Here is a 26,183-nt window from a genome sequence, read left to right on the forward strand (position 1 = left end):
ATAATGAAATGCACCACCAAATGTAAGAATAATTCAATACACCATAAAATGTGAAAGGAATTCAATACACCACCAGATACAAATGTAATTCAATACATCATCAAATTCAAAAATGTGAAAGGAAACTACACCACTAAATGCATCATTGCTGCTGTGGTGTTCATGTATAATTGATTATCTACATTCTCTCTGGAATGTCTGAAGTGCCTCAGTCTGTTCTCATGAATATATAAGTGTTGTGATGTTGATTGTTTTTGCAAGTTGTGGTTATATAGCAGATTTTGTTCAAATAAAGTATTTGTATAAGTATTTTTAAGTGTTCCTTCTGGGTCCTGTTTCACAGGCACAATTAAATTCAACAAGGGTGTGTCCATTCTCAGGATGAACATTAAAGGTTATTAACAGGGGTAAGGATGGAAATTGACAGAATTATTAATCACACTGTGGCTAATTACACAGTGAACAGTTTTATACGAGGGACACCAGACATAGTTTGATGAATATCCATTCACTCAAATGTGGTGGTGATAGAGATGTTGTTTGTGAACAACAGGCAGGATGCATCTCAAGGGAAATAATTAATGAATTAAAAGTGCATGTTGGCCCTACTGATAGCAGGGAACTGTAACACCTTGCAAATGCAGAATTCCTTTTCATTCTCAAGAACATGTTATTGTCACTCATTATCAGCTTCCATCTCCACTCTGCTCCCTCTTGATCCATACATCGGGCATGCCTGGCTTACTATTGGGAAGAATCACAGGTAAATCTCCCTGACTGCTACGCCCCTTTCCAGTCCCTGAGCAAGCTCCCTCAAATACGGTTTCCTTCAAGGACAGACGTAAGGTATCCCTCTTGCCATTCAAGTGGCCTGGTTCAGGTTCTCCTTCAACTTCATTGGAAACCTGTGGGATTGAGGGTCCAGGCTCAATATCACTCAAGCAAGTCTCATTGGAGTCCTCCAGCCCATCAAAAGAGCTCTGGGACTGAGAGGAAAGGAGATTTTGGTGGGGTTGACACTTGAAGGGACTGCCAGTGGCTCCTTCTGTGGACAGTGAATGCCGGTGGCTGATATCTATAGGCTGACTGCTGATAATGATGTCCTCCATGCTGGAAGATGATGACAGTGAGACGTTCCAATGTCTGATGCCACCTGACTGGCTCTGGCACCTCCTGCATAAGAGCTGCCCCCGGGTCAGGTCCGCTGTAGAAGCCATTGCTGGCCATAGAGTATTCTCCTTGTATGGTGATGAGGTCTGCAGGGCGGGCGGATTGCAGCTGTTGAGGTGTCTGCAGGATGAGTCCTTGAGGGGATCTTCCATACCGTGCCCCTCCAAATCTTTTCTAGGGCTCAGGCTGTGGAACTGGATTTCATCAGACAGCACTGAAGGCCTGTTAGACAGTTTGCTTGTGCATGTGCTGTTCTCGAAGCTGTCATTCAGCTGGCAGGCTAATGGCTGAAGCTCATACTGCTCAGGCTCCCTTCCTCCCATTCCTTGTCTCTGCCTGTGCTTCTGTTGGCCAGGGCACAGGTGACTGCCTCCACTGACTCCTTTCCCATAACTCCTTCGGAGATGGGACCTCCCTCCGCAGCCAAAAGCCCCATTAGCCGAGTCTGAGGATCCTGGTCTTGAGGACAACATGTTTTCTGTCCCTTTCACTGTGTATTGGCTACTGGCTGATGTACATGGCCAGAGGATCTGTCCACAGTTTTTATGTGGCCCAAAGAAGCAGCAGAGGGACTGGAAGAAGAAGGTAGCAAAACAGCAGGCCACGCACTTCACCAGCAGCAGAAAGATACCCAGTTTCCTGAACAGCAGGGCAGTTGTGGGCAGCATGATGACACCAACAAAGAAATAGGCTCCTGCTCCTGTGGCCACAGGACAGCCCATTCTCTTCAGGGAATGTGCAACACGTCCCAGCCGGTCAGAGTGAGGAGCTAGGCTGTAGGAAATGCAGTAGTTAGCAGTGAAATCAACAGACAGTCCTGCAGCAGCCGATATGAATAGAGCCTCTAGGCCACCTAGCTGCCATTCCAGCAGGACCAGGAGACCAACTGTGACAAAAACACTTCCTCCCACTGCAGCAGTGCCATAGATACTCAGCGGAATATTCCATGTGGTCAACAGAAGCACAACAAAAGTGAGAACCACAGAAAAGCCTGTGACTACTAAGGTCTCCGAGCTTAGGCATTTTTGGAGGTCATAAAGCGCCAACTGGCTCACAAACCATCCTCTATGAAGTCCCAGAGGAGCCCCAGATATTTCTTTGTTAAACCACATCTCGATCTCATTGTAGAAGTCTGTGGTTTGGCTGAAATTGAAACTATAAAGATGGGTGGTCTTAAACTCTATAACTAGCACAGCAATTTGACCTTCTGAGTCAAAATATGGCCCTGCAGTGTTGGGATTGTTCCCTCTTGCATGTCTCTCTGCTGCCATCATGCCCAGGCAATGCTCAAAAACTGCTGATGGGTAAGGGAAAGGAATATCATTGCAGCAGAAAGAAAAAATATCATCACTCTCAGAGCAACGTCTGATAGACACCCAATGTATAAGCTGCTCCACAAAACAAATGTTGTCACCCTGCACCTCCTCTTTTGGTGATGAAGACAGCAGTGAATAGAAGCTCTGGTTTTGAATTTTCCCACACAGCTCTCTCAACCACACTTGTGCCTCTGGCCTGCTCATGTTGAAGTGTGGGTCTAGCGCTAAGGAGCCATTGCTTTTGGGGTTCAAGTGATCTCCATTATCAGTTGGAAGAACACCCCACACAAGAGTAATTGTCATGGGCTTGTCTTCCCCACTCTTTTGCCGCTCAAACATGAACTGGTGCCGGTATTCTGCATCATACCTTTCAAAGGGGTGACTGGAGCGGAACAACTGAGTGGCCTTGCTATATAAGGCTGGAAGTTTCATGCCTGGATCCACACAAGTGATGTAGGTTCCTCCTGCTGCCAGCACTGCAAACCAACATATCCAAATGTAGCGAAATTTTACCACTCCACATGGCAGAAGTTTTATGAAGAGCAAATCTGAAGTGTCGGCAATTCCACGCTTCAACCCCCTAAGCTTTCGAACCATCATGAAGAGGCATCGTTTTCGTGAGCTAGTTTCCCAGAATCCAGCTGGACTCAGGGCACAGCAGGGCTTCCCTGCAGGAGCAGTGGAAGCAACTGCCACAGCATACCGCTCACGCAAAATCAGGCAGCAGGGCAACCATACCAGAGCCAGGAGTGTGCTGATTAAGGAGGCAGTACCAAGGTACACCGCAAAGCACCTAACGGATGTGATGCTGCTCATGTATCCTGAGTAGAAGGTGGCACTAGATGTCAGACCTGATGCTAATATCAAGTACCCAACTTCCTGAAGTACCCTGTTGACTCTCTTCTCCAGAGTGGCAGGGGGTTTCTGAGAGAGCTGGAGGCCCCATAGGTCTATAAATGCAAAAGCCTGATTGGAACAACTCCCCAACAGGACCAAGATTGCAGCAAGGTTTAATAAAGGGAAGAATGTGAGCTTAAAAGCCACTTTGTATAAGAAATAGGAGGTCAGGAGTGAGCCTATAATTGCTGCTAAAGACATTACTGACAGAAAAATTGACCGAAGGTAAATAGCCACAGTTAGGCACAGTGTCACTACTGCTAGTACAGGGTAGACTGAGTCCCGAGCCAGGTAGTACTTGAGAAGCGTCCGTTTGATGCCTAAGTCCATTCCTGTGATAGTGGTGTTCTTGTATGTGAGGTCACGACCCTCTAAATTGTCTAAGTATATTTTCATCATGGGATTGCCCTTTTCTACAGGTAGAAAAAGGAGGCTGTATTTGAGTGAGGGGACCTTGTAGACTATTGTCTGCGGCCCCAGGAAGTCCTTGTCAACCAGGTAATGGAGGATCTGGTAGACAGCGCTGGACTGCTTACACTGAGGTGGTACAGGAGTACAATGGCCCAGCTTTCCCCTCTCAGAACAGGACGGGGCCAGGCTTCCATCATGATAGTAAGGGGCACACTGCCGGAGCAAACTTAGGCTGTCAGAGACCTGCTGGGATGTTAGCCCCAGGCAGGAGGTTGCATTGCTCAGCACAGCCAGATAGTTCCCAAGAGACCAACTAGGACAGCACTCTCGCCTTGCTGGAGCTCCTCCCATCTCCAGCTGGCCTTGCTTACAGAGGTCTTGGAATTGTGCATGGGAGCGTATCTGGAAGAGAAAAAGAGAGATTCTGGTTAAATTATTAATATTTGATTAAATATACCTGTACCTGAAAAGAATGGGACTTGAACACTTACAGTACATAATTGCTCCATAAGAAAATGAATGAAAATGAAATAAAGATATCAACTCAAAGCCATGTGGACCCTGATCACTGAAAAATTGAAAAAAGGTTTCTATAGGTGCACATATGCAAAGTATAGGTGTCTATAGGTGCACACATGCATACATATCACAATAATGCCTCAAGGAGCAACCTAAGTGACATGTCATGTTGAACATAAAAAACGGCTTTGTTGGGGGTTCTGTGGACTTGCTCAGTCGATTGGAAAAACATCAGAGAGGTAGTGATGTCTCCAGGGGAACATCCAGCAGCTTATTCGGCAAGGTTATGGGAAGTGTTCCTACAGCGGCATTGAACATCTTCCCCAGCAGGATCTTGTGTTTAATTCCGCTCTGATCGCAGTGCCACTTATACACATGCAGCACGCTACATATTGACTCCAGCACACCATATTGTGATATAGTAGCAAAATAGCCAAGTGATCTAACATCAACTTAACTAATAACCAAATTAAAATATTTAAATTAGAGACATGTGCCTGGTAGACGAGCTAGATGTGAAAGGCCCTCTCATTTCAATCCAAGCAAAGTCGATATATGGAGAGTAGACATATAGCAAGACAATGTGAAAAAGGTGACTTGGGTGGGGCAAATTGTCTACTATGCATGTGGGGATAGAAGACACATAGCAAGACAATGCAGGCATTTCCATAGCAAAGAGACAAATGGGGTCGTTTGTTTTGCATGTGGGATCAGTGAAAGATGCAAATGCAAATCCTCTGATAAGAAGAGGCTTGGCTACCATGACCTACTCCAAATATAGAAAAAATTACGAGGAGAGGTTGCACTTTTGCAAGGGTAGCAGGAAGTGGCCATCCCTGAGCAAGACACCTACCCCCTAAATGCTCCTGACGAGCTGGTTAGTGCCTTGCAGGGCAACCAATTGCTGTTGGTGTGTGAGTGTGTGTATGATTGGGTGGATGAGAAGCATCAATTGTACAGCACTTTGGGTAAAAGCGCTATATAAATGCCAACTATTTACCATTTATACATCACGCATTCTGAAAATTTTTCTTGAAGATGGTGGACCTCTATCAATTACTAAGTCAGGCAAGGAGATAGGGAAGGATAAAATAAGTGATTGGAATGAGCCCAATGTATAAAAAGTGCTGTAAGTTCTAGATAGTGAATCCAAAATGTGTAAAAATACTCTTTAATAAAAGCTGAAAATCTTATCTTTACCTTGGTATGAACAGTTTGAATACAAGTGTAAATTTGTTTATAAAATTAAGATGCTGTATTATGGACTATCAGCACAAGTTCATTCTTGAGAAATACTAAACAGAAGGGTCTTTCTAGCCTGAAGTGGTGGGATTGACCTTACGTTTGTGACTCATTTGCTCAATGACACACATTCTTACCATGTTGTGTACCCAGTGGAATTTGCCCTTTTCCCGATTACCCATAAAGTCTGGCCAGATGGCCACACATTAGCTGGGTGGAGAATGCAGACTCACCCTTGCCTGCTCCATCTCGCACATGGAATGGATGGCCTTCAGGCTCCACAGACTGGCAGAATTTCCTGAGCGGAACACCAGCTGGGCATAGTGCTCTCCTGCAGTAGGAGAGAGGGAGTAGGAGACAAACATAAACTGTCAGTTCTGATGAACATAGAAGGGATGTAAATCCCAGGCACAGTTCTTCTGAATTGTTAATGAAGTAGCGATGATATGATTGCCTATTTTTTCCATCTTTTTACACCTGGACCAAAGGCTTTGATTGCTTAATATATTGTTCCCTTCATCTCCTATGAAGTGCTTTTTCACATTTAAAGACAAGCTGAAACAGTGGAAGGGAACATCTAATGAGGATGCACACTGCTGCTTAAAATGATATTGAAAAAAGCTTTCCTGTGAAAATACACAAGTATTACAATTTTATGGAATATATACTTTGAGACATGTTTGTATGGTTAAGAAGAATGTACTAAATTGAGTAAAAAGTTCATTTTGATTTCAGCTTGTCTTTAAGGTCTATTTTATTGGTACCATAAAAAGGACCCAAACATAGTACAAACAAATAAGATGATGTTGGAAAGTTTTAAGATTCAGTTGTTCAATTAATTTGTTCCTGAGAGGCCAGCAATATCCCACTGGCTGTCTGTGGATATTTCACCTGGAGAATCACAGAAGAAGGTGTCCTGAACCAGGTCCCAGTCCACCATTCTCCTGGGTCGGATCCTGGGAGCTTGCTTGCTCCTGCTGGAGTCTCCACCATTACCGACCACATAGCTACACAAATGGAAGCAACTTAGATTGGTCACAGTCACCTATGATGGACATTATTATAAGATATAATACAACATCGAGTTTTCAATAGTTTGAGCTCTGTACTCCAGGACATAGGATTTTAAATGAAACAATGAACACACAAGTACATCAGTCGATCACACTCCGTGCTCCTCAGTCTTAGTGTTTTCTGTTTCCTGCCTTGTTTTTGTGTCTCTTGTCCTAGTTCACGTTCCGTAGTTTTTTAAATTACCCTTCTGTTCTGTTTGATTACCTGCTACCGGACTTTGCTTGGACTTTTGGATTATGATTATTGGATTATGTTCTGTACTTCTGCCAGCTTCTGTAAAAAAAACTGTTACTTCTGCTAGTGACAGTTTTTTACAATCACTTTGGTGCTAATCTCACAAGTTTGTGCTCAATTTTCAAAACCTTAGATACAAGACTCAAAACTATAAGCACTTGTAACACAGCCTGTTCGCCTGTTGAAAACATGCATTGTGCATTCATATCTTTGAAGAAATCTTGCACTTCCACAGTCATTGGTGTTGTGCCATGCTGCATGTTGGTGCAGAGAGTTGTATGAGTTTTGAAAAAGTGAATTGTTAGCAACTGTAAAAAACTAACATAGTAACGAAGGTATCGGCACAAAGTGGGAAAAAAGGTGTCAATTGCAGTGAAAGACACTGCCCTCTACCACGTAACCCTCCCCACCCTCGAAGGCGAGAAACAAGGCCACCTCTCTGGAGGAGTACTTGTCGTCCACCATTCCATTGACCACCTCCACCTCCTCCACGCACTGCATGTTGTTGGGTTTTTTTTAGGGTTTAAAAAAATTAAATAATAATTAAAGGTTGCTTAAAAATGACTTCAACGTTCTGTAATTCGTGTCAAAGTGAGTGTAAAAACTGTAATAGCTTAACGTTATATTTTCTTGTGGCAATGAAGATATAAGAAAAGCTAGTGAACTCTTCTTCCCCAATGATGCAGTTGGCTTTTAGTTGCCGCAGGCAATTTTAGGCTGCATGAAGTTTTTTTTTGAGGAAATATTTTTCTCCCATTCGCATTGCATTTCAATTAATAAATGTGTTTCTAAGCTAAAAGAAACTGTCCATAGCTACATTACTTTGGCAAGTAAGCCGTGGTATAAGCGGGATAATAACCTATGAATGAGTCAGTTATGAGGAAATAACTGCCCTTTCGCTTTACGTCGGGCTGTAGCACCGCCCTGTCGGGCAGTTATTTCCTAATAACTGACTGGTGTCCCTTACATAAGAGGGAACCAAAAGTAATTGGACAAATGAACATAATCTTAAATAAAGTAACTATATTTGATTGCAAATCCTTTATATTTGAATACTGCCAGAAGTCTAGAACCCATGAGTAGCATGTTTGGGGTCAGTGTCATGCTGCAAGGTGAAGCGCTGTCCAAGTGTTGAAGCATTTGTTTAGTTCTGAGAAAATAAAATGTTTCTGTACACTTCAGAATACATCCAGCTGTTGTTATCGGTAGTCGCATTATCAATACAGTTGTAGTGGTGGCCATACATGCCCAAGCCATGACACTTATCTCCACCATCTTTTCACAGATACTTTGGCCCTTACAAAAATAAAAACACATGTTCAACACAACATGGAACATGTGAAGAGTACACATGTGAACAGTAACAATAATCCCACTTATAAGATAAGTGCAGAAAAAGGGAACCTATGCCCAACAAGTCAGTGACATGTAGAAATATGAACATGAAAATGACTCAATGTGTTGATTTTCACATGCGTAAAATGTTCATTCACATGTGTTAAGGCTAATTAGTCCAATCACATTAGAAAATGTCCAGTCGCATGAGCCATTTTCTTTTCACATATGAATATTTACCTTTATTAGGTATTTATTAGACTTCCTTTTTAGACTTCTACTGCTGTAGCCTATCCACTTAGAGTTATGATGTGTTGTGTGTTCAGAGATGCTCTTCTGAGATACTCAAACCACCCTGTCTGCCACCAACAATCATTCCACAGTCAAAGTCACTTAGATCACATTTTTCCCCACTCTAAACATTAACTGAAGCTCCCGACCCGTATCTACATGATTGTATGCATTGCACTGCTGCCACACAACTGGCTGATGAGATAATCGCATGAATAAGTAGATGTAATAAAGTAAAAATGTTCTTAATAAAGTGCCAGGTGAAAAAAGTGCCAACAACAAGAAACAGTTCAAGTCGACATTCGCTTAGGTATAGTCACGGCAAATAAATAGTTCTCAAAAATGGCTGAACAGATTACAAAATAAACTTCAACATTAGTCAGAGAACACTTGTAGCTTCATAACTAGGTGGGATATGTGGTTCCTGTGTCAAGGGCACGGTTTGTGGGAAGGAAGCAGGGCAATCCGAGAACCACGCCTACTGGTTAAGTAGGTACATACCTGGACTACATTTCCAATTAGTCCAGGCCATCATGTGAAATGTGTATTAATTTCCGCAGTAGGTGTATCTCTCTGTGTCCAGCTCGTCTATCCTTTCTGGGGTGTGACATTTTGGTGCCGAAACCCGGAATAGACAATGCTAGTGCAGATTGTGCAGCAACTAGCCCTGATGCAGGAGTCATTGCCCCGTGCTATACTGGCCGGGGCCCTGGCCAACTATGTCACCCTGGGAACGGGTGGGATGGAAACCGGAGGGCCACTGGAAGGGACTGTAAGAACGTTTGTTTGCGGCAGTCGGTCGGCCCTTCGCCTACACTCAGCAGCTCCTGGATTCCTGCCAGCGCTGGCTGAACCCAAGGGCCGCACTCCCTGCACTGGAGCAATTTGTGATGGGGCTCTCGAAAGGGACCTCCGACTGGCTCTGGTGCCACCAACCTACCTCCCTGAGTGCGGTCATCCAGCTAGTGGGGAAGTAGCTGTCTGTCCTAGAGGACACAGGGAGGAAGAATCGTGAACCTCCCTCTCATTCCCTGGACCCCTCCCCTTCCCTTTCCACCTGCTCCCCAGTCCCCTGTCTGTACCCTCCCCCAGTTCCCCATTTCCCCATCATTACGACGCCCCAGCCCCAGTTCCCCGTTTTAAGCCTGCCCTGTCCCTAGGTCCCCGTTTCGGTCTCAGGTCAGGTGAGTGCAACAGAGGCATCAGGGCAGGGTTGTATGGTGCATCCTTCCCCTGCTCCAGCAGACTGATATCTCATACCTGTAAGTGTGAAAGGGGGTACAATCCAGGCGTTGTTGGATTCGGGTTGTGCACCAATGCCTGGACAAGAGGTTCAGCTGTTTTTCAGACCAAAGGTCAGAATGGGGAACAAATGTCATCTAAGTGACTTTAACCGTGGAATGACTGTTGGTGCCAGACAGTGTGGTTTGAATATTTCAGAAACTGCTGATCTCCTGGGATTTTCACACGCACAGTCTCTCGAGTTTGCAGAGAATGGTGCAAAAAACTAAAAACATCCAGTGAGCAGCAGTTCTATGGGCAGAAACACCTTGTTAATAAGAAAGGTCAGTGGAGAAGGGCCAGACTGGTCAAAGCTGATAGGAAGGTGACAGTAACGCAAATAACCACACATTACAACAGTGGAATGCAGAAGACCATCTCTGAAAACATAACGCATCAAACCTCTTAGGCTACAGCAGCAGAAGACCAATAAGTAAAAAAATAAGTAATAAATACCTAATAAAGTTTTCACTGAGCATACATTCCATAGTATGTGCGACACCAGAATTGTTGCATCATCATGCCATGAGGGTAGCAGACACTACAGTAATGGGTCAATCCAGGAAATTCATAGCAGGAACAAACAACTAAATAATAACACAATTACCATGCTATACCGGCCATCTCTGTCTTTGCGCACTTTTGCCAAATTTATACTCCTTTACCTGTATTTGCCAATCTAAAATGTGTTTGGGACGTGTAGCTCTTTTCAGTTTTTTCTAGGTTGCTAGCTACTGTAATGTTAGAAGTGAAGAAACAAAAGTGCAATGAAATGAAACAAAAAACAGAGTCAACCTTGGAATTGCTTTTCCTAAAACAATGATATGAAGAAGGGTCTGTATTTGTAGCCTCTTTCCATTGTTTGTTTGATGACAGATGCCATAAAAATGTACCACTTTGTACCCTGTACCATGGAAGCCTACAATTGGAGCATGGTTTTTTTGCACTCCTTCTCCTGCTTCTGAGACTGCTGAAGAGGAGGGTGTATTTTGATTATAGGCAGGGGTTGTACCATGGTACCACAACAGGGCATCCATCTCTGGTTTGTATGTAATTATTTGAAGTAATCTGACTAAGATATGATGTGACGCTAGAATGCTGAAAACTGATCATTCAGATGATCAGCGCCATAATCTTTATTATTATTTTATTTTATTTTTACAAAATTAGGGTGACTAGATCCCCCATTTTGTAAGAGCAGCCCCCAGATTTAACAGAAAAGTTGTTAGCCTAATAGCTACCTAATAGCTATAGCAATAGCTATAGCAATGTCCCCCTTTTGTTGCATGCCAATCTGTTCAACGTAAATATTATACAATTTTAATTTGGTGTATCAAATATTTTCATTTTCTCAGTGCTGGCTCAACAGTGAAAAATATACAAAATACAAAATATACAAAATATGTTTTTCCATCTGTATGCCGGCGGCACGGATGGTGCAGTGGGTAGCACTGCCGCCTCACAGCAAGGAGGTCCTGGGTTCGAATCCCCGTCGGCTGGGGCCTCTCTGTGCGGAGTTTGCATGTTCTCCCTGTGTCTGCGTGGGTTTCCTCCGGGTACTCCGGTTTCCTCCCACAGTCCAAAGACATGCAGGTTAGGCTGATTGGAGAGTCTAAATTGCCCGTAGGTATGAGTGTATGAGTGTATGAGTGTATGAGTGTGTGAGTGAATGGTGTGTGTGCCCTGCGATGGACTGGCGACCTGTCCAGGGTGTATTCCTGCCTTTCGCCCAATGTATGCTGGGATAGGCTCCAGCCCGCCTGCGACCCTGTTCAGGATAAGCGGGTTCAGAAAATGGATGGATGGATGGATCTGTATGCCTGTCATGTAAAAAGTCCACAAAACGCTTCATCGATACACTGCTTTTGCTGCCAATGTAGTACATCTGATTAATCATCGTGGGAGAATTTTAACTCAGACTGATGTCTGTCCAAAACACAGTTCTAATTTGCTCATAGATGGTAAGCTTGCTGAATTTTTATAACCTGGTTATCAATAAATAGCTAAGCTAACATTTTTACCCCAGTATAGAGCAAAGTAGGAAGCTAAACCCAATTTAGTTGAAGATATGGAATAACTACCTTATTTAACATATCATTTGGGCACAGCTAGAACAGGGTTTACACCAAATTAAAGCACATTTCCATTATTCAGGCCTCAGCTGGAGTGGAACCTGAAAGAGCTAAACATTAAAAGGCTTCTCTCAGATGGTTTTGTTTAAAGGCTAAACCTTGAGATAATCTGGCATGCGTGTGTATATGGGGTTTGGAGTGTTCTATATGTGACAGGGAGATTCTCCACCGATAATGACCAGAGAGGGACTGTTCCTTACTTGTCTACAGCCCTGTCTGCAAGTTGTGGTGGTGATGGAGACATTGCTTTTCCAGGACCCATGTTCCCTTGTAATTTGGCCCAGGCAGACAATCGGCTCCCAATGCTGGTCCCACGAGGCTCAAATCCCTGCAGGAGCAAATAGAAAATTCACACAGTCTCCCCTTGCCCTCCCACACAGTTCCATCTCAGCTTCTCAATACAATAATTAGCAAAATCCTGTTCTCTGAGAAATAAACGTTGTTTTTGGATTGTTTTTGTCTTGAGTGAAGTTTACCTTTTCAACATGATTTAGTTAAATTTTCAGCTTCGTAGCAGGCCAGATTTTCAGCCAAGATTTCCTGGTACTTTGTTGAATTGTGTCACCGTGCCATTGATCTTAAATAGCGTCAATGTACCACTGGCAGCAAAACATCAATGACCCACCTCCATATTTGACAGCGGGTATGGGTGCTTCTTCTTGTATGCATTTCTCATTTGCTGCCAAACATGTCCATCCATCCATTATCTGAACCCGCTTATCCTGAACAGGGTCGCAGGGGGGCTGGAGCCTATCCCAGCATACATTGGGCGAAAGGCAGGAATACGTGTATGTCCAAGACGTTCACTGATGGTTTCATCTGACCATAGCACTCTCTTCCAGTCATAATTCCAATGACGTTTGGCAAACTCAAGATACTTGGTTTTGTTTATTATGCTCAGTAAGGTCTGTCTTTATGTCACCCTTCCAAAGTGTGTTAGTATAGAGGTGCCATTTTATGATTGTTTTTGAGACTTGGTGACCCCAAGATGCAACCAATCTCTGCAATTCTTAAACTGTGATTCTTGTTACTTATGTTACAATGTCCTCTTCCTGGCAAGTTTGCAACCATGTTTTACACCTTTTTATTATTGCCCTTACAGTGCTAAGTGGTATGTTTAACTGTTAATGTATTTTTTGTACCCATTACCAGACCTTGTGATGATCTATTACCATCTGTGTTTCCTGAAATGGCTTTTGCCATGCTTGCTATCTAATTTTTATACTCCAGTGAAACAGGAAGCGATGGAATTATACAATATAGTTCCTGCAATTAACTATATTACTGTAAGTAAAATTGTATCACCAAATACACTTTCTTTGATTTTATTTACAATAATTGTTAGGGGTGCCTATCATTTTGGCACCTGTGGCTTTCAGAAAGAATGACATTACTAAATAAAAAACATTGAAACATGAGAGCAAATTCTCGTATATACTTTTCCCATACGTTTGAACATAATATATAGATCATTATCCATGTTGTTTGTTTTCTGCAGCCTTTTTATCCATTTCAATTAAGGGTGCCAATAATTTTGGAGCCCATTGTAGCTACACATAGCCAGGGATGGGCAGTATGTATTTGAAATACGTATTTGAACTACAAAATAGTATTTTGTCATTTGTATTTTATGGGGGAGGAAACAATATCCATGTCATTTCTACTAAAATACTTTAGAGTTCTGTATTTTTGTATTTTCAAAACTTCCATTTGCCTCCTTTCCACTGCGGACAAAACCTAGAGACTGAACTTTATTCTAGGGTTCCTGAGCCCTTTCCACTGTGCTGGGCTCGGCTTATACCAGGTTCATCCAGGAACTCATGCCCCACTACAAGCCCACTCCATGGCTGTCATTACAAGTCATTACGCAACACTGCTTCAACATTTTCAACGCTCAAACAACCCATCAGCTGTCTTTTTAACCCTTCATGAAATCTAGCCATCACTAACAAATCAGCAAACTAGCTAGCTTTATCATAAAACAGCTTTCAGAATCTCCACAGGATAAGTAGAAGCAAAGTAAAATGCACAACCTATCAGCTTCATTGTTATTGTTTTGGCTTTGAGATGTAAAAACGTTCTGCTTCATTGCCTCGGTACAGCTGGGATAATGCAGCCTGGCTGAATCCCAGTGGAGATGCGACACAAACTATAGCCCTAACACTTTGGTTCCAGTTGTGAGTTCCTGGGCTTATGTTCATCAGTTTTTAGCCTACAGTGGAAAAGAGGCTAGTGCTTGCATTCGATTTGCAGCCTGGGTTATACCATTTAGAAACGACATCTTTATCATCGTTTTTTCTGTCAAGGTAACTTTGCAGGGACAAAACAGGAACTTCAGCATGTAGATTAATCTAGGCCTACACGAACACTTCAGAATAGTGAGAAAACCAATTGCAATGGTATGAAATGTAACTATCTATACAGTTTTTAGTATCTGTAAAATGTCATGTATCTCCAAATCAATCAACAACCTCACTTGCCAACCAGGTCTGTCATTAACAAAGTACAATGCTGGAAGTAAACAAAATAACTTTTAAAACCGCAAAACCTGTCACTTCAGTTTTGTCTTCTTGAGATGGTGCAAGCAAAGTAGTCTTTATTGAGATAAAGATTCATCCAAAGGGTTTGACTGAATTGCATGTACCCATAAGCAATCTAAGTGACAGGCCTTAAAGACTAACACAATTGTAGCAATGAGAAATGTGTCACATTCTGTGGCAGAATTACAGTTAATTGTCCTTTTGCAGGGACGTGTCTCCAATGGGGCAATCTGTGATTGTTGATTAGCCTTGTAATTGCTTTCCAAACACAGCACTTACATTAATGAACCACCAGCTGGGCTGTTGCAGGAGGGTACACATCTGCAGGATTTATTTGATCCATCATGGCTTTTTAAGAGGAAAAGCAAATGATTGAGGGTTTTGCGCCACACAGGATGATGAAGCTATGGAATAAAATAAATGAAAGAGACTCACCAACAAGGGGTCTGAGAAATCTGGCAGGGGACCAATAAGAATCCCAGCTAAGGAGCAGCCAAGGAGGACCACGGCACACGCCACCAGCACAGCCATCGGGAACTCCAGTATCAGCTGTGAGTAACTGACACACAGGTACGAGAAGTGACATCCCAGGGGTGGTTGCTATTGTGTTAGCAATTAAAATAATTTTACAGTCAAAGGAAAGCACTGTACTGCAGCTGTACGTATAGGCTCCTGCTTATTCCCAATTATTTGGGACTGATCTTGAACCAGGTGCTATGGTCAGATGAAACCAAGACTGAAATGGGTTTGGCATCAGAAGAAGGATGCTCACATTCAACATTTGACATTGATTCTATAGGTCTTGTAGAGGTCAGATCAGCTTCCGTTCACTTATGCTGGCTGCTCTGCTTTTACGATTGTCACACTGTGCAATGTAGCCCCCACAATATCACATCTTTCATTGCTTTGCATACAACTGTATCTAAGCACTGTGCTCCACATTCCATCACATGGTGAATGCGGCAAAACTTTCCTGCAGAGGGGACCTTTAGGTTACAAATATAGTTTATGGTGTATGTAGCTTAGTAGTGGTGGAAGTCATGTTTAATTTTTGTCTAATAAAGAAATATGATTGATATGATCTTAGAACATTTCACATGCAGAAGTGAAGTTGGAACCTGGCCTTCTGCAAATCTATGAACATACTTAAATGAAAACAATGGTATATCACTTTCATTGAGCCTAAGAGATGATGAAAATAGTTTTATTAAGAAGGTTATTTTCAGCCTCAATTAAATGATATTAGTCCACCATTCAGGGTTAATTAAGTTCCCTGCTTTCTGGAATTGTATTTAATTCTCAACAAAGTGTTAATTTTTTCAACATGCTGAAGAACAAATGGACTGAATAGCTTAATGTAGTTTTTATACACATAGAAAATATTACAGTACAGCTATTTTAATCTAATGAACAAGACTTGCAGCACATTTCTAGTACTGTTGCCAATATTCCTGCCTTGAAATCACTGACCTTCTAGGAATCCCGTGGAGTCCCTTATGCCTAAAATTGAAAAATAAAGTCACATAATTAAATTGACATTGTGATTACTTTTTGGTGAAAAGGAGAGCTGTAAATCATGAAATAGTTTGTGTAAATATGTACCTCACTGTTACAATATGATGTTGCACTGGTTGGTTAACTCCATCATCATGTGATCCCTGCAGCCAATGGCATTGTACAGTGTCATGGCATGACAGCATGTGGGAGGAGCTGCGGTTGTGGGTGGTTTTGACAGAGCTGGACAAGCAGTCTGGGTGGGGGCTGGCAGTAGTAGGGAAGGTGGTGGGACAGGGGCTGTCTCCGATTGCCTGACGGTTCCTGCAGCAGTGACATTGCTTCAGGTGTGGAGAGTGATGAGGGCAGTCCAGAGGCACCTGGTGGTAGATCTGTGAAGGGGAGGAAGTCCTGTGGAGGTCCTCCATATCCGGACTGTCAGGAGGACACAGCGACACCTCTGGTATCTCATGGAAACTGAAAAGAAAGTTGTAAAGAAAGATTTTACATACTTTGCTCAGTATGCTGATGTCACAAAAGTCAAATGACTTATTATGACTGACTTATTCAGGAACTAAGTGACATTTTTGACAGAAATGAGTTTGTGTCATAAATATATAGTTTATAGGGCACTAAGTATATGTGTTTAATATATGTTTTACACAAAAGTATTGTATGAAAGTATTAAAAATGTAAAAGGTGTATGTGCTTGGAGTCCATTCACTTTGGTATCTTTGAAGCTCAATATCTCAAAACCACTGCCTGGGTTTATAGTGTTTAAATTTGGGTTTCAAAATATAAAGTTGATAGCCCGACAAGATTCCTCTGAACGGTTTTCCAGAAATAGAATATGGTGATAGCAAATACGTAATAATGCCCGCATCAACTGCACTGAAATAATTAGCTACGTTTGCTAACGAGTAACATTGTGAAGCACTGTTCACTCATAGAAATCTAATTGATTAGACTTACTGATTGGTTAAACTAATGATTTCCAGCTAAATCACTGATGGTGCATGCATGACAAATGAACTGAAAACAGCTGCGTCTCCACTTGGCTGCCTGCCTGACGCAAATAATGGAATTCCGTTGAACAGAGGCTTGTTTTAATTGCTCTTATATAGCTACAATCATTTTCCATTGCAATAAAATGTATTAGGATCTACTCTAATCCACCTCTAGTGAAGCTAGCGATCTAACTCTAAGGGAAAAAGGGCTATTGACTCGCAAATTCATTAGAAACAAGTCCTGCTAAATTTCTGACCAGCTACCAGCTGTTTCAATACATAGTTTGAGCTGGTCAAACCGTTGATGATGGAGCTGGTCTACCATAGCTGGTCTACTGGTGACGGATCTAGCTCTACCTTCAGAAAGTGCACAGATCACTGCGCTCAACCACAGGAAGACGGAACGATACACGTTTGTTCCATATAGTTCCAAGTGTCTAACTTCTCCGAAAACAACGTCTCTCGTTTTAAAAATGTTTTTCCCGCATGTGTATTTCAAATACCTCGTGTAAATAAGAGAGCTTCGAAGTTGTGTAAGGTGTATTTCTTCATTCTACTGTATTTGACGGAGGTAGGCTGACTCCTATTAGGAATGGGAACATTCGTTCATTTCGGTCAGCGGGATCTTTTGGCTCCGTTCATTCAAGAGATGTGTTTGTTTGGCTCACTCGTTCGTTCACGTGTTCTTCCGAAACGCGCATGAGTCTCATATGTTACTCAGTTCGTTCGCAGCATTGAACTGTATTGGTTCACAGTGTAAACAAGCCGCCCACATGTGACTCCCCCGGAATATCACCCAGTCTAGTTGCGGAATTAATTCACCCTTTTAATATTAATTTAGTATAATGTGTAAACCGCAACCAAAGTGTAATTGGTTTAATTACCATAATCATTACCCCTCTTTTAGACAGCATTTGTTGGCGTCACTTGTTGCCCTGTTGTAGCATAGCCTATTAATCCAAGGCTAACGCAATATATGTATTATTTGGATTGCACCCAGACGATTGGATCTGGCCCAAGTCAGTCGGTACCGGCACAGATCTGGTCCGCGTCACTCGCTATGCGGGCAACTGGTCAACACATTGAACATGTTTAATTATGCTTTGAGGTATGGATGATACTGCACAAAAACCATCTGCTTAGTAGTCAAAATAATACATCAGCTATGTATAGCATTAATAAACGTTTTTATCTTCCAAAGCTTCATTTCAGGTTTCTCAAGAAATTGTAAGCTATGAGACATTGGTGTTAAACTTAAATTACATAGGCTACAATTACATAGTATATAATGTAACATTAGCTAAAATTAACCTTTAATGCAATTAAGATAACACCTGAAATATATTGTTGCACACATAGTTCACACATAGCTAGCTACGTTTCAATAGACTACCTACAAAAATTAAATGTCACCATGTAGCTACATTGTGGTCTTTGCAAAACTATTCATCACTTTTACTGCATAGCCTAGCTGACTATATTATAGAAAATTAAAAGACAACATGATTTAGCTAAATATTATCTGTGATAGGCGGCACGGATGGTGCAGTGGGTAGCACTGCTGCCTCACAGCAAGGAGGTCCTGGGTTCGAATACCCATCGGCCGGGGCCTCTCTGTGTGGAGTTTGCATGTTCTCCCCGTGTCTGCGTGGGTTTCCTCTGGGTTCTCCGGTTTCCTCCCACAGTCCAAAGACATGCAGGTTAGGCTGATTGGAGAGTCTAAATTTCCCATAGGTATGAGTGTGTGAGTGAATGGTGTGTGTGCCCTGCGATGGACTGGGGACCTGTCCAGGGTGCATTCCTGCCTTTCGCTTAATGCATGCTGGGATAGGCTCCAGCCCCCCTGCGACCATGTTCAGGATAAGCAGGTTAAGATAATGGATGGATGGATAGATGGATTATCTGTGATATCCTAACTATTCAGCTGGTCCACGAAATGTCTGCTGACGGCATCAACGTTCCGCCTTATGGCTCAACAGCTCGTGGCTATTTTGTTCAGTCGTTCAATGGCTCTTTTGGCTCTTAGTTCACAATCTAGTTCACCGGCTCAGCGGCTAAGTTTTGTTTGTTCACTCCTTTCAGTCATTCGTTCACCAGCTCATTATGGTACGTACGGACGTTCATTTGTGGTAATTTGATTGGTATTTCGGTAAGCCTATCGGATTAATCACACAAAGCTGTCCTGTTAAGTAGAAAGATTTGTTCGAAAAGATTTGTTAATTCGCGAACTGCCCAAGTCTTTATGTGAAGCTTACACGGTATGCTAACATGGAAACTGAGTCAAAAATGAAATCAAACATCTCATCTATAAACATTTATATTTCCCAAAATGTTGGTGTATTCCTTTAATTCACATGTTGACTTTTCATAATATACGACGTCGCCTTTTCTTCATTTGTGTGTTCATTACTAGACAATGCTTGATAATTGGAAATTCTGCGTGGAATATCTTCCGTAGGTAGATAGCTACTGTTTTTAAGGTGATAATCTATAATTGAAAAGCTATGGTTGCGAGACAGATGTGGACTGATTTGTGATAGTAAAAACACCATGACTTCATGTAATTCCCAACAAGCTGATATCTTTAATGCCTGGTTGATAACAGGCCCATTAGGAATAAATTACATTTATTTGCCAGACACTTTTATGCTAACCGATGTACAATGGAAAGATTGGATAAATGACAAACATTCTATCATAAAAATCACAGCTCCAAAGCCATTAAAAGTGAACAGAAACATTGGAGGCTAGCTTCATTATAATGAAAATGTAACTTTCTATTTAGCTGTCCTTCAATAATAGCCCTAGACACAAGCAGTTAAGGGGTCTTCCCCAGCTTATCTACAAACAATCATCAGACCCTACACCCCTGCCAGACCTCTTCGTTCAGCCTCCACAGGCCGCTTGGCACCTCCCCCTCTCCGAACCTCCACCTCACGCGCACGACTACTGTCTGTTCTGGCTCCACGGTGGTGGAACAAACTCCCCGTTGAGGTCAGAACTGAAGAATCTCTCCCCACCTTCAAGCGCAACCTGAAGACACACCTCTTCAAGCAGCACCTCTCCCCATCCCTCCCTACCTCCCTGTGAACCTTAATTGTTGTGACTTGCTTTATGTATCGGTATTTTTAGTTAGCTAGGTAAGCAGTGTTTGGATAGTGAACTTTGGTCACTTTTGCTCTGTTGTTTGTTTCTTTGTTCAAAAACAATAAAATAAAAAAAATAAAAAATTGGCCCTCGTCCATATCTTTGTTGTTCAGCGAACTTATCCCCGGTTATGTGTATGCACTTTGCTGTACGTCGCTCTGGATAAGAGCGTCTGCCAAATGCCAATAATGTAATGTAATGTAATAGTGCAATATACAATAATACAAAAAAGTGACCTAAAAAGTGATGCCTAAATCACCCTATTTTGGAGAGAAAACGCCTACAACAAATGGGTGACTCGCTACAATTAGCAAGTGCAACCTCTCACAGTTAATTACTTTTTTATTCTCATGAAATACATGAGTGCAAACAAAAAAAAAAGAACTTACTGCTTGAAAAGCGGTTGTTAGTATATTGTATAGTATATTGTCACTAAAATAAAGAGCAAATTAAATACAGTATATTAAGCCATTTTCATTATTCATTTATGTTGGCCTATCTATTTTTCATATGTGATTAGTCTTCATCATCAAAAGCACCATCATCATGCAAAGACAGAAATACAAACAGTAGGTTATTAGTAGCAATATCAAAATAACAATATAGTCAAAACAATAATATTGTGGAATCATATCAGCATAATAGCATCTTAATTTAAAAGAACATTTATGTCCAAGCTTTATGTATTTTTCATTTATTCCTCGATTCATCACCATGAACAATGGACACAAGAATGATTTTGCAGGTAACATTATTATTAGTAATATTGACAGCAATAATATCAAATATCAAATAACGATATCATCAAAACAATAGGCTATGACACTAAAGGTAGGTTGATATAGTCATCAGTCCCTTTTCAGCATATCAGTCGATGAATCAATCACAGCTTCATACTCAGTCATGCGCGGGTGTGCCTGTGAACAGGTGCGTGCAGTGTGACGTACAACCATGCGGACCAAATTGGAATAAAGAAAATCCTAGATCTTGTTTTGTGTGGTCCAAAAGTGCAGTCCAAAATAATATAGTGCATTTTGGGCAGGGTAGATTTGTAGTTTTGAATGGACTTCAATGGGGAAATTAGCTTTTTGGCACTAGAGGCTCACAAAACTGCAATATCTCGACCACTGGAATTACATGGCAATGCATGTGGTGAAACTTATGGAGGAATAGATCTCATTTTGAAATATGGCAGATGGTCTTTATCATATGAAAAAATCTACAGGTCCTGGAACATCTGTTAAGATAGACGCGATCATGAACACCAGTACATACCAAGATATTTAAATCACAAAACAATAACCCCCCCAATGAGCTTACAAGATTTCCATTTTCATTTTAAATTTAAACTTTTGAATGCAATTCACTTATGATTATCTGCTTATAAAAGTACACATATCATATTGTGAAATAGTGTTTATAGAAAAGTTAATACAGTTTAAAGCATTTTAAATCATGAAAAAACTGGTTTAAGCAGGTGGTTTTATTGTGGTTGATGGATGTATATCATCTTTGGAAAACAAATCACAACCCATAACTGCTATATTTGGAGTAGTCCCAGAAAATTGTATTCTCAGAAGGGACCAATTTTTACTTCCATCCCACCCACCCTGTGCCACTGGGTTAGACATGTACTGATATACTAAACTACTGTACTAAAATTATCACCACTCAAGGTTCCTTCAACACATTTTGAGCAGCCATTTATTCAATATGTGAACAATATCTTTAGATTTGTATGTACTGCATATGTCTAACCCTGGACTGGCTATTGGCACCTGTTTGAAAGCATACTTCTTCATGTACATGTATTCGTGTACTGAAATTAGTTTTGTTACACCAAGCCCCCATCCTCTGCCATACTGTGCTCAGGTACAGTACTGCACCAGCGCTGTCACACCTTCTGGAGCAACTAGCTGGGCCTACTCTAATGGATGTTCCTCACAGCCTTGCTTACTTTCATCTCAGACTCTCAGACTCCTTTGCATAATGAATCAGGTCAATCAGGAATTTACATTCCAAATAAAATATTTGTATGAATCACATATTACACATATTTTAACATACAGTATCGTAAGGATTAAATTAACATTGTTCACCAAATATACTATATTAATCACAAAAACTATATTTTAAGTGAAATGTTTGCATTTGCCAAAAGCCTCAAAAGACAGGAAATTAAAGGAATCAGCCCTAACGCTCCATCAAGGTGTCAGCACAGATCTTTGACATCTGCTATAGCCCTGCATGTCACTGTACTTCAAATAACATGTACTCACCACTGGGCAGATTGGTTAAGATTCAAACCTTCTGTCAAAGAGCCTAATTCATACTCTTAGAGTATTGGTCTGTGCAGTCTATTGGCAATTTTGGATATTATAGAAACATGGTGTCCCATCAAGGGTGCTCTGTGATCATGAGGGAGAAAATATGGGGGAGTAGGTCAGATTTGGGCAAATATACCATGAAAGGGTTAGAACTCATTTGCAAATATTTCAAAACAAAAATAAATATTGTTGCATTCATATATATAATATAAACTGCAACGTTATAAAACCGCAAAATGGTGATGCCAGATCGTTAAAGACTCTCTGCTGGAAAGAACAGTAGTTTAGATGCTTATCAGCCTTTTATTTACAGGGCAATACAAATCCAGCCTCCCACTCGCCAAGTTCATGGTCCAACCCTCACCTCACCAGACTCAGACAATAAAAGGCATATTCTAACAATCCTTGATACTATTTCTCTACGTCAAGAAACCTGTTCCAATATAAGAACAAAAATATACAATTCAGAAGTTGCATGAATAAATATTGGTTAGATAGATTTTTTTTGCTCACTTTAATTGCACATCCGGCCAACATATTTCCGATTTGATAGTAATAAATTAGTAGCAAATGATTCGATACAGACATATTTATGGAACCAAATATCCCACCTGGTTATGAAGCTGTTTCTGACTAACATTGAAGTTTACTTCATAATCCCTTCAGCCATTTTCGAGAAAACTATCTATTTGCCAGGACTAAGTGAATGTCATCTTGAGCTGTTTCTTGTTGTTGCATAAATGCAATGCTATGTCATTTCAATACCAAACTAATGTAAACATGGTAAGCTTTTTGTCAGGGTTTCCTACCCTTTCCAACAAGGTATAATGTGTCATATTCAGGTGACGGACAGTCGCTGAATATCATTGCATTCGCATAGCACAATGAATATGCAGACGTGCATGGTAAATGATAAATGGTTGGCATTTATATAGCGCTTTTATCCAAAGCGCTGTACAATTGATGCTTCTCATTCACCCATTCATACACACACTCACACACTCACGGATATTGGCTGCCATGCAAGGCACCGACCAGCTCATCAGGAGCATTTGGGGGTTAGGTGTCTTGCTCAGGGACACTTCGACGCAGCCCGGGGGGGGGATCGAACCGGCAACCCTCTGACTGCCAGACAACTGCTCTTACTGCCTGAGCCATGTCGCCCCCTGCATAAACATCTAATGAGCATTTGTGTTGCGGGCAAATTGTTGTCCGACATAAATCTCTGCAGAAGCTTTCACCACAGGCATTGGCTATATTGCTGTGAAGCTATGTTTTTAGGTTATCCTGGGAGTATTATCCAGCTGTTGTGCATACATGACTGTAGGATATGTGAATATCAGAGGACAGTTTTTGCGTGGATTGAAGTTTGGTGGTACAGTAGACATCATATTGCTCTTGGTCTGTGTATATTCCGATATTGGACTTTAAAATTGTTTCATTTACCTGCTAAAATCCAACCCCACGTCCATGTTTAACAGTAATTGTATTGGCTAACCGGGCTCTGGTTGACCTAATTTTGAAATAAGCACTTATTGGCATGAAAATATTTTAATAAACAAGGTCAACTTAAAGCAGAAAACTTTACAGCTCACATCTATCCATTATCTAACCCACTTATTTCCAGTCAGGGTCGTGGGTTGTGGAGCGTATCTTAGCATGTATTCGGCGAGAGGCAGGAATAAACCCTGATAGGCTGCCAATCCGCTGCAGGACACACAGCATAGGTAGGTCTTTAGACTGTGGGAGTACAAGGAAACCCATGTGGACACAGGGAGAACAAGCAAACTCCAGGCCAGGATTTGAACCTCTTGCTGTGAGACTACATTTGGTTGATTGATTCCATGGAATCATTCATAAAGCACACTACATTGTAGAAAGATACAGTCAATGTCAATATGTTACATGTATTATTTTTTAATTTACAGTATTTTTGTGCATATTTGTCAAGGGTACCAGTAGTTCTGGACCTGAATGCATGTAACCTATATGTACAAATGTTTATGGAAATATATATTAAATATGAATGAGACATCATGAATTCAAGTTGAGTAAACACCATTGGAAAAAAAAAAGCGCAAGGATTCAAAGAGAATTGGATGGATTGCTGTTGAGGGCCTGGTGAGCGGGAATTTTCAATCACAGAAACATCTGTAATGTGTGTAATATTAATATCTAGTCTGTTCAATTCCATTATAAAAACCTGCAGTCATTTTAATTTTAATTTTACATTTGAAATGCTATTGACTATGACTATATCACAGGTGAAGAATTCAATCTTTATTCAAACATTTTAAGCACTTCTTGCTTTACTTTTTACACCCACCTAATAGGCAAGCAAATAAGGCTACCTAGTCGTACCTATCACTGTTAAATATACAATGGATAGGAGGGAGGATGTACACCCAAAAATGTAGCGAGGTACAGACTAACAGAGAGCAATCATAGAAAATAAAGAAATAATAGTCGCACCCTCTACTATATTCTAGTTGCGCCCTCTAAATTCACATTCAAATTTACATTTTGCTTCACACTTCATGTACTCTTGAAATGTCTTGGTTTGCAGTCACCAGACAATTGGGGTTAAAATATTTCCAACCATTTTCCAAAGCAAAACAGAGAATAAATATGAGGCCTGCCACTAGAGGCAGACTGTCTGCCCTTGCACTGAATGTGCAAACAGAATGACTTCCTCAGCATCAACAGGACAGTGAAGAACTGGGAGACGCTATCCAGTTAATAATCCGCCTCATGGTACTGCTGTCATGATTGAAAATACTGAGGTCCTAGCTAGAAATGTGTTTTGAAACTACTCAGCAACAAATGTGTTTTGAACCTGCTCAGATCTGTATGGTGTGTATACGGAGAGTATCAGTCTGTTTAGAATACATCCTATAAATAAATAAAAATGTATATAGACTGGGGTGAGTGTGTGCGTGAATATTTTTGTAGGTACGTATTCTTTACAATTATTTGGCCCCTGGTATCGCTTCTTCAAGCAATATACTTATTTGCCTAGACTTCGGCGACTACTACAACAAATAATGCTTCTAGTAGGCTACGTGGTAGTGGACTAGTAATTATATTATGTATTAAATGTATTGTCATTGTAATCGATGTAGTATCCATATAAAACCAACGTTTTCAGAAAAAACATCCTCGCTCTTGATGTAACACGGACATTTTATGAATGTCCACGAGCCTGGTTTCCGCGATGGACTGTCTACCCTACTTGTGGTATAAATGAGGTCGAAAATCTTTTTTCACAGAAACCGACAACTGCAATTTGAAGAGCGAATATTACAGTCACGCATCGTGCAAATGCACGTAAAGCGATGGAAGCACGTTTATACAATAAAACAGAGAACTCAGCATATTTGTAGACTTGGGAATTGCACCCAAGAAAATGAATATAGATTATATATACCTCAAATTATATCGAAACAAGGCACTGCCAGTTGCAGTAAATAAAACAGAACAGAACAATACCTTTGAGAGCCTTCATGTGCAGGTCGTTCAGCTGTTGTTGAATCCATTATTATAATATGAGCGTTTTCATCGGAATCCGACCGAGCATCCATATCACTTGCTCTCTTCGACAAAAAAACGATTAAAAAATAATGTTATAGTAAAATGTTAACAATTTAATAGTCGTTGCCCATGGATGTGAATTATCAAATGGAATAGCTAGCTTACTATGTTATGTCAATTGCATAACAAGGAATAGATGTCTGGCACAAGCGCATTTGCTGTTGGCGGGTATGAT

At 41.2% G+C, this 26,183-nt stretch overlaps 1 protein-coding gene across 1 annotated transcript; it reads right to left on the bottom strand.

Moving 5' to 3' along the window:
- Positions 1 to 211: 211 nt before the first annotated feature.
- On the bottom strand, positions 212 to 25,998 carry disp2 (dispatched RND transporter family member 2). The gene is made up of 8 exons (XM_061215914.1): positions 25,907 to 25,998; positions 16,045 to 16,413; positions 14,878 to 15,001; positions 12,111 to 12,230; positions 9,507 to 9,538; positions 6,447 to 6,532; positions 5,789 to 5,886; positions 212 to 4,196 (listed from the first exon to the last, which is right to left on the bottom strand). The coding sequence occupies exons 1-8, from the start codon at positions 25,996 to 25,998 to the stop codon at positions 687 to 689; spliced, it is 4,431 nt and encodes a 1,476-aa protein (XP_061071898.1). The 3' UTR covers positions 212 to 686.
- Between the last annotated feature and the right edge of the window lie 185 nt (positions 25,999 to 26,183).

This window comes from Conger conger, chromosome 1 (assembly GCF_963514075.1).
Source record: "Conger conger chromosome 1, fConCon1.1, whole genome shotgun sequence".
Taxonomy (NCBI): Eukaryota; Metazoa; Chordata; class Actinopteri; order Anguilliformes; family Congridae; genus Conger; species Conger conger.

What these genes read in the sequence shown, in the direction of transcription:
- disp2 (XM_061215914.1), bottom strand. Translation starts at nt 25,998, where the DNA reads ATGGATGCTCGGTCGGATTCCGATGAAAACGCTCATATTATAATAATG. An exon ending in CTTCTTCTGTGATTCTCCAG is followed by an intron (nt 5,887 to 6,446) that starts GTGAAATATCCA and finishes CTCCTACTGCAG; the next exon opens with GAGAGCACTATGCCCAGCTG. An exon ending in GCGAGATGGAGCAGGCAAGG is followed by an intron (nt 4,197 to 5,788) that starts GTGAGTCTGCAT and finishes TTTCTCTTCCAG; the next exon opens with ATACGCTCCCATGCACAATT.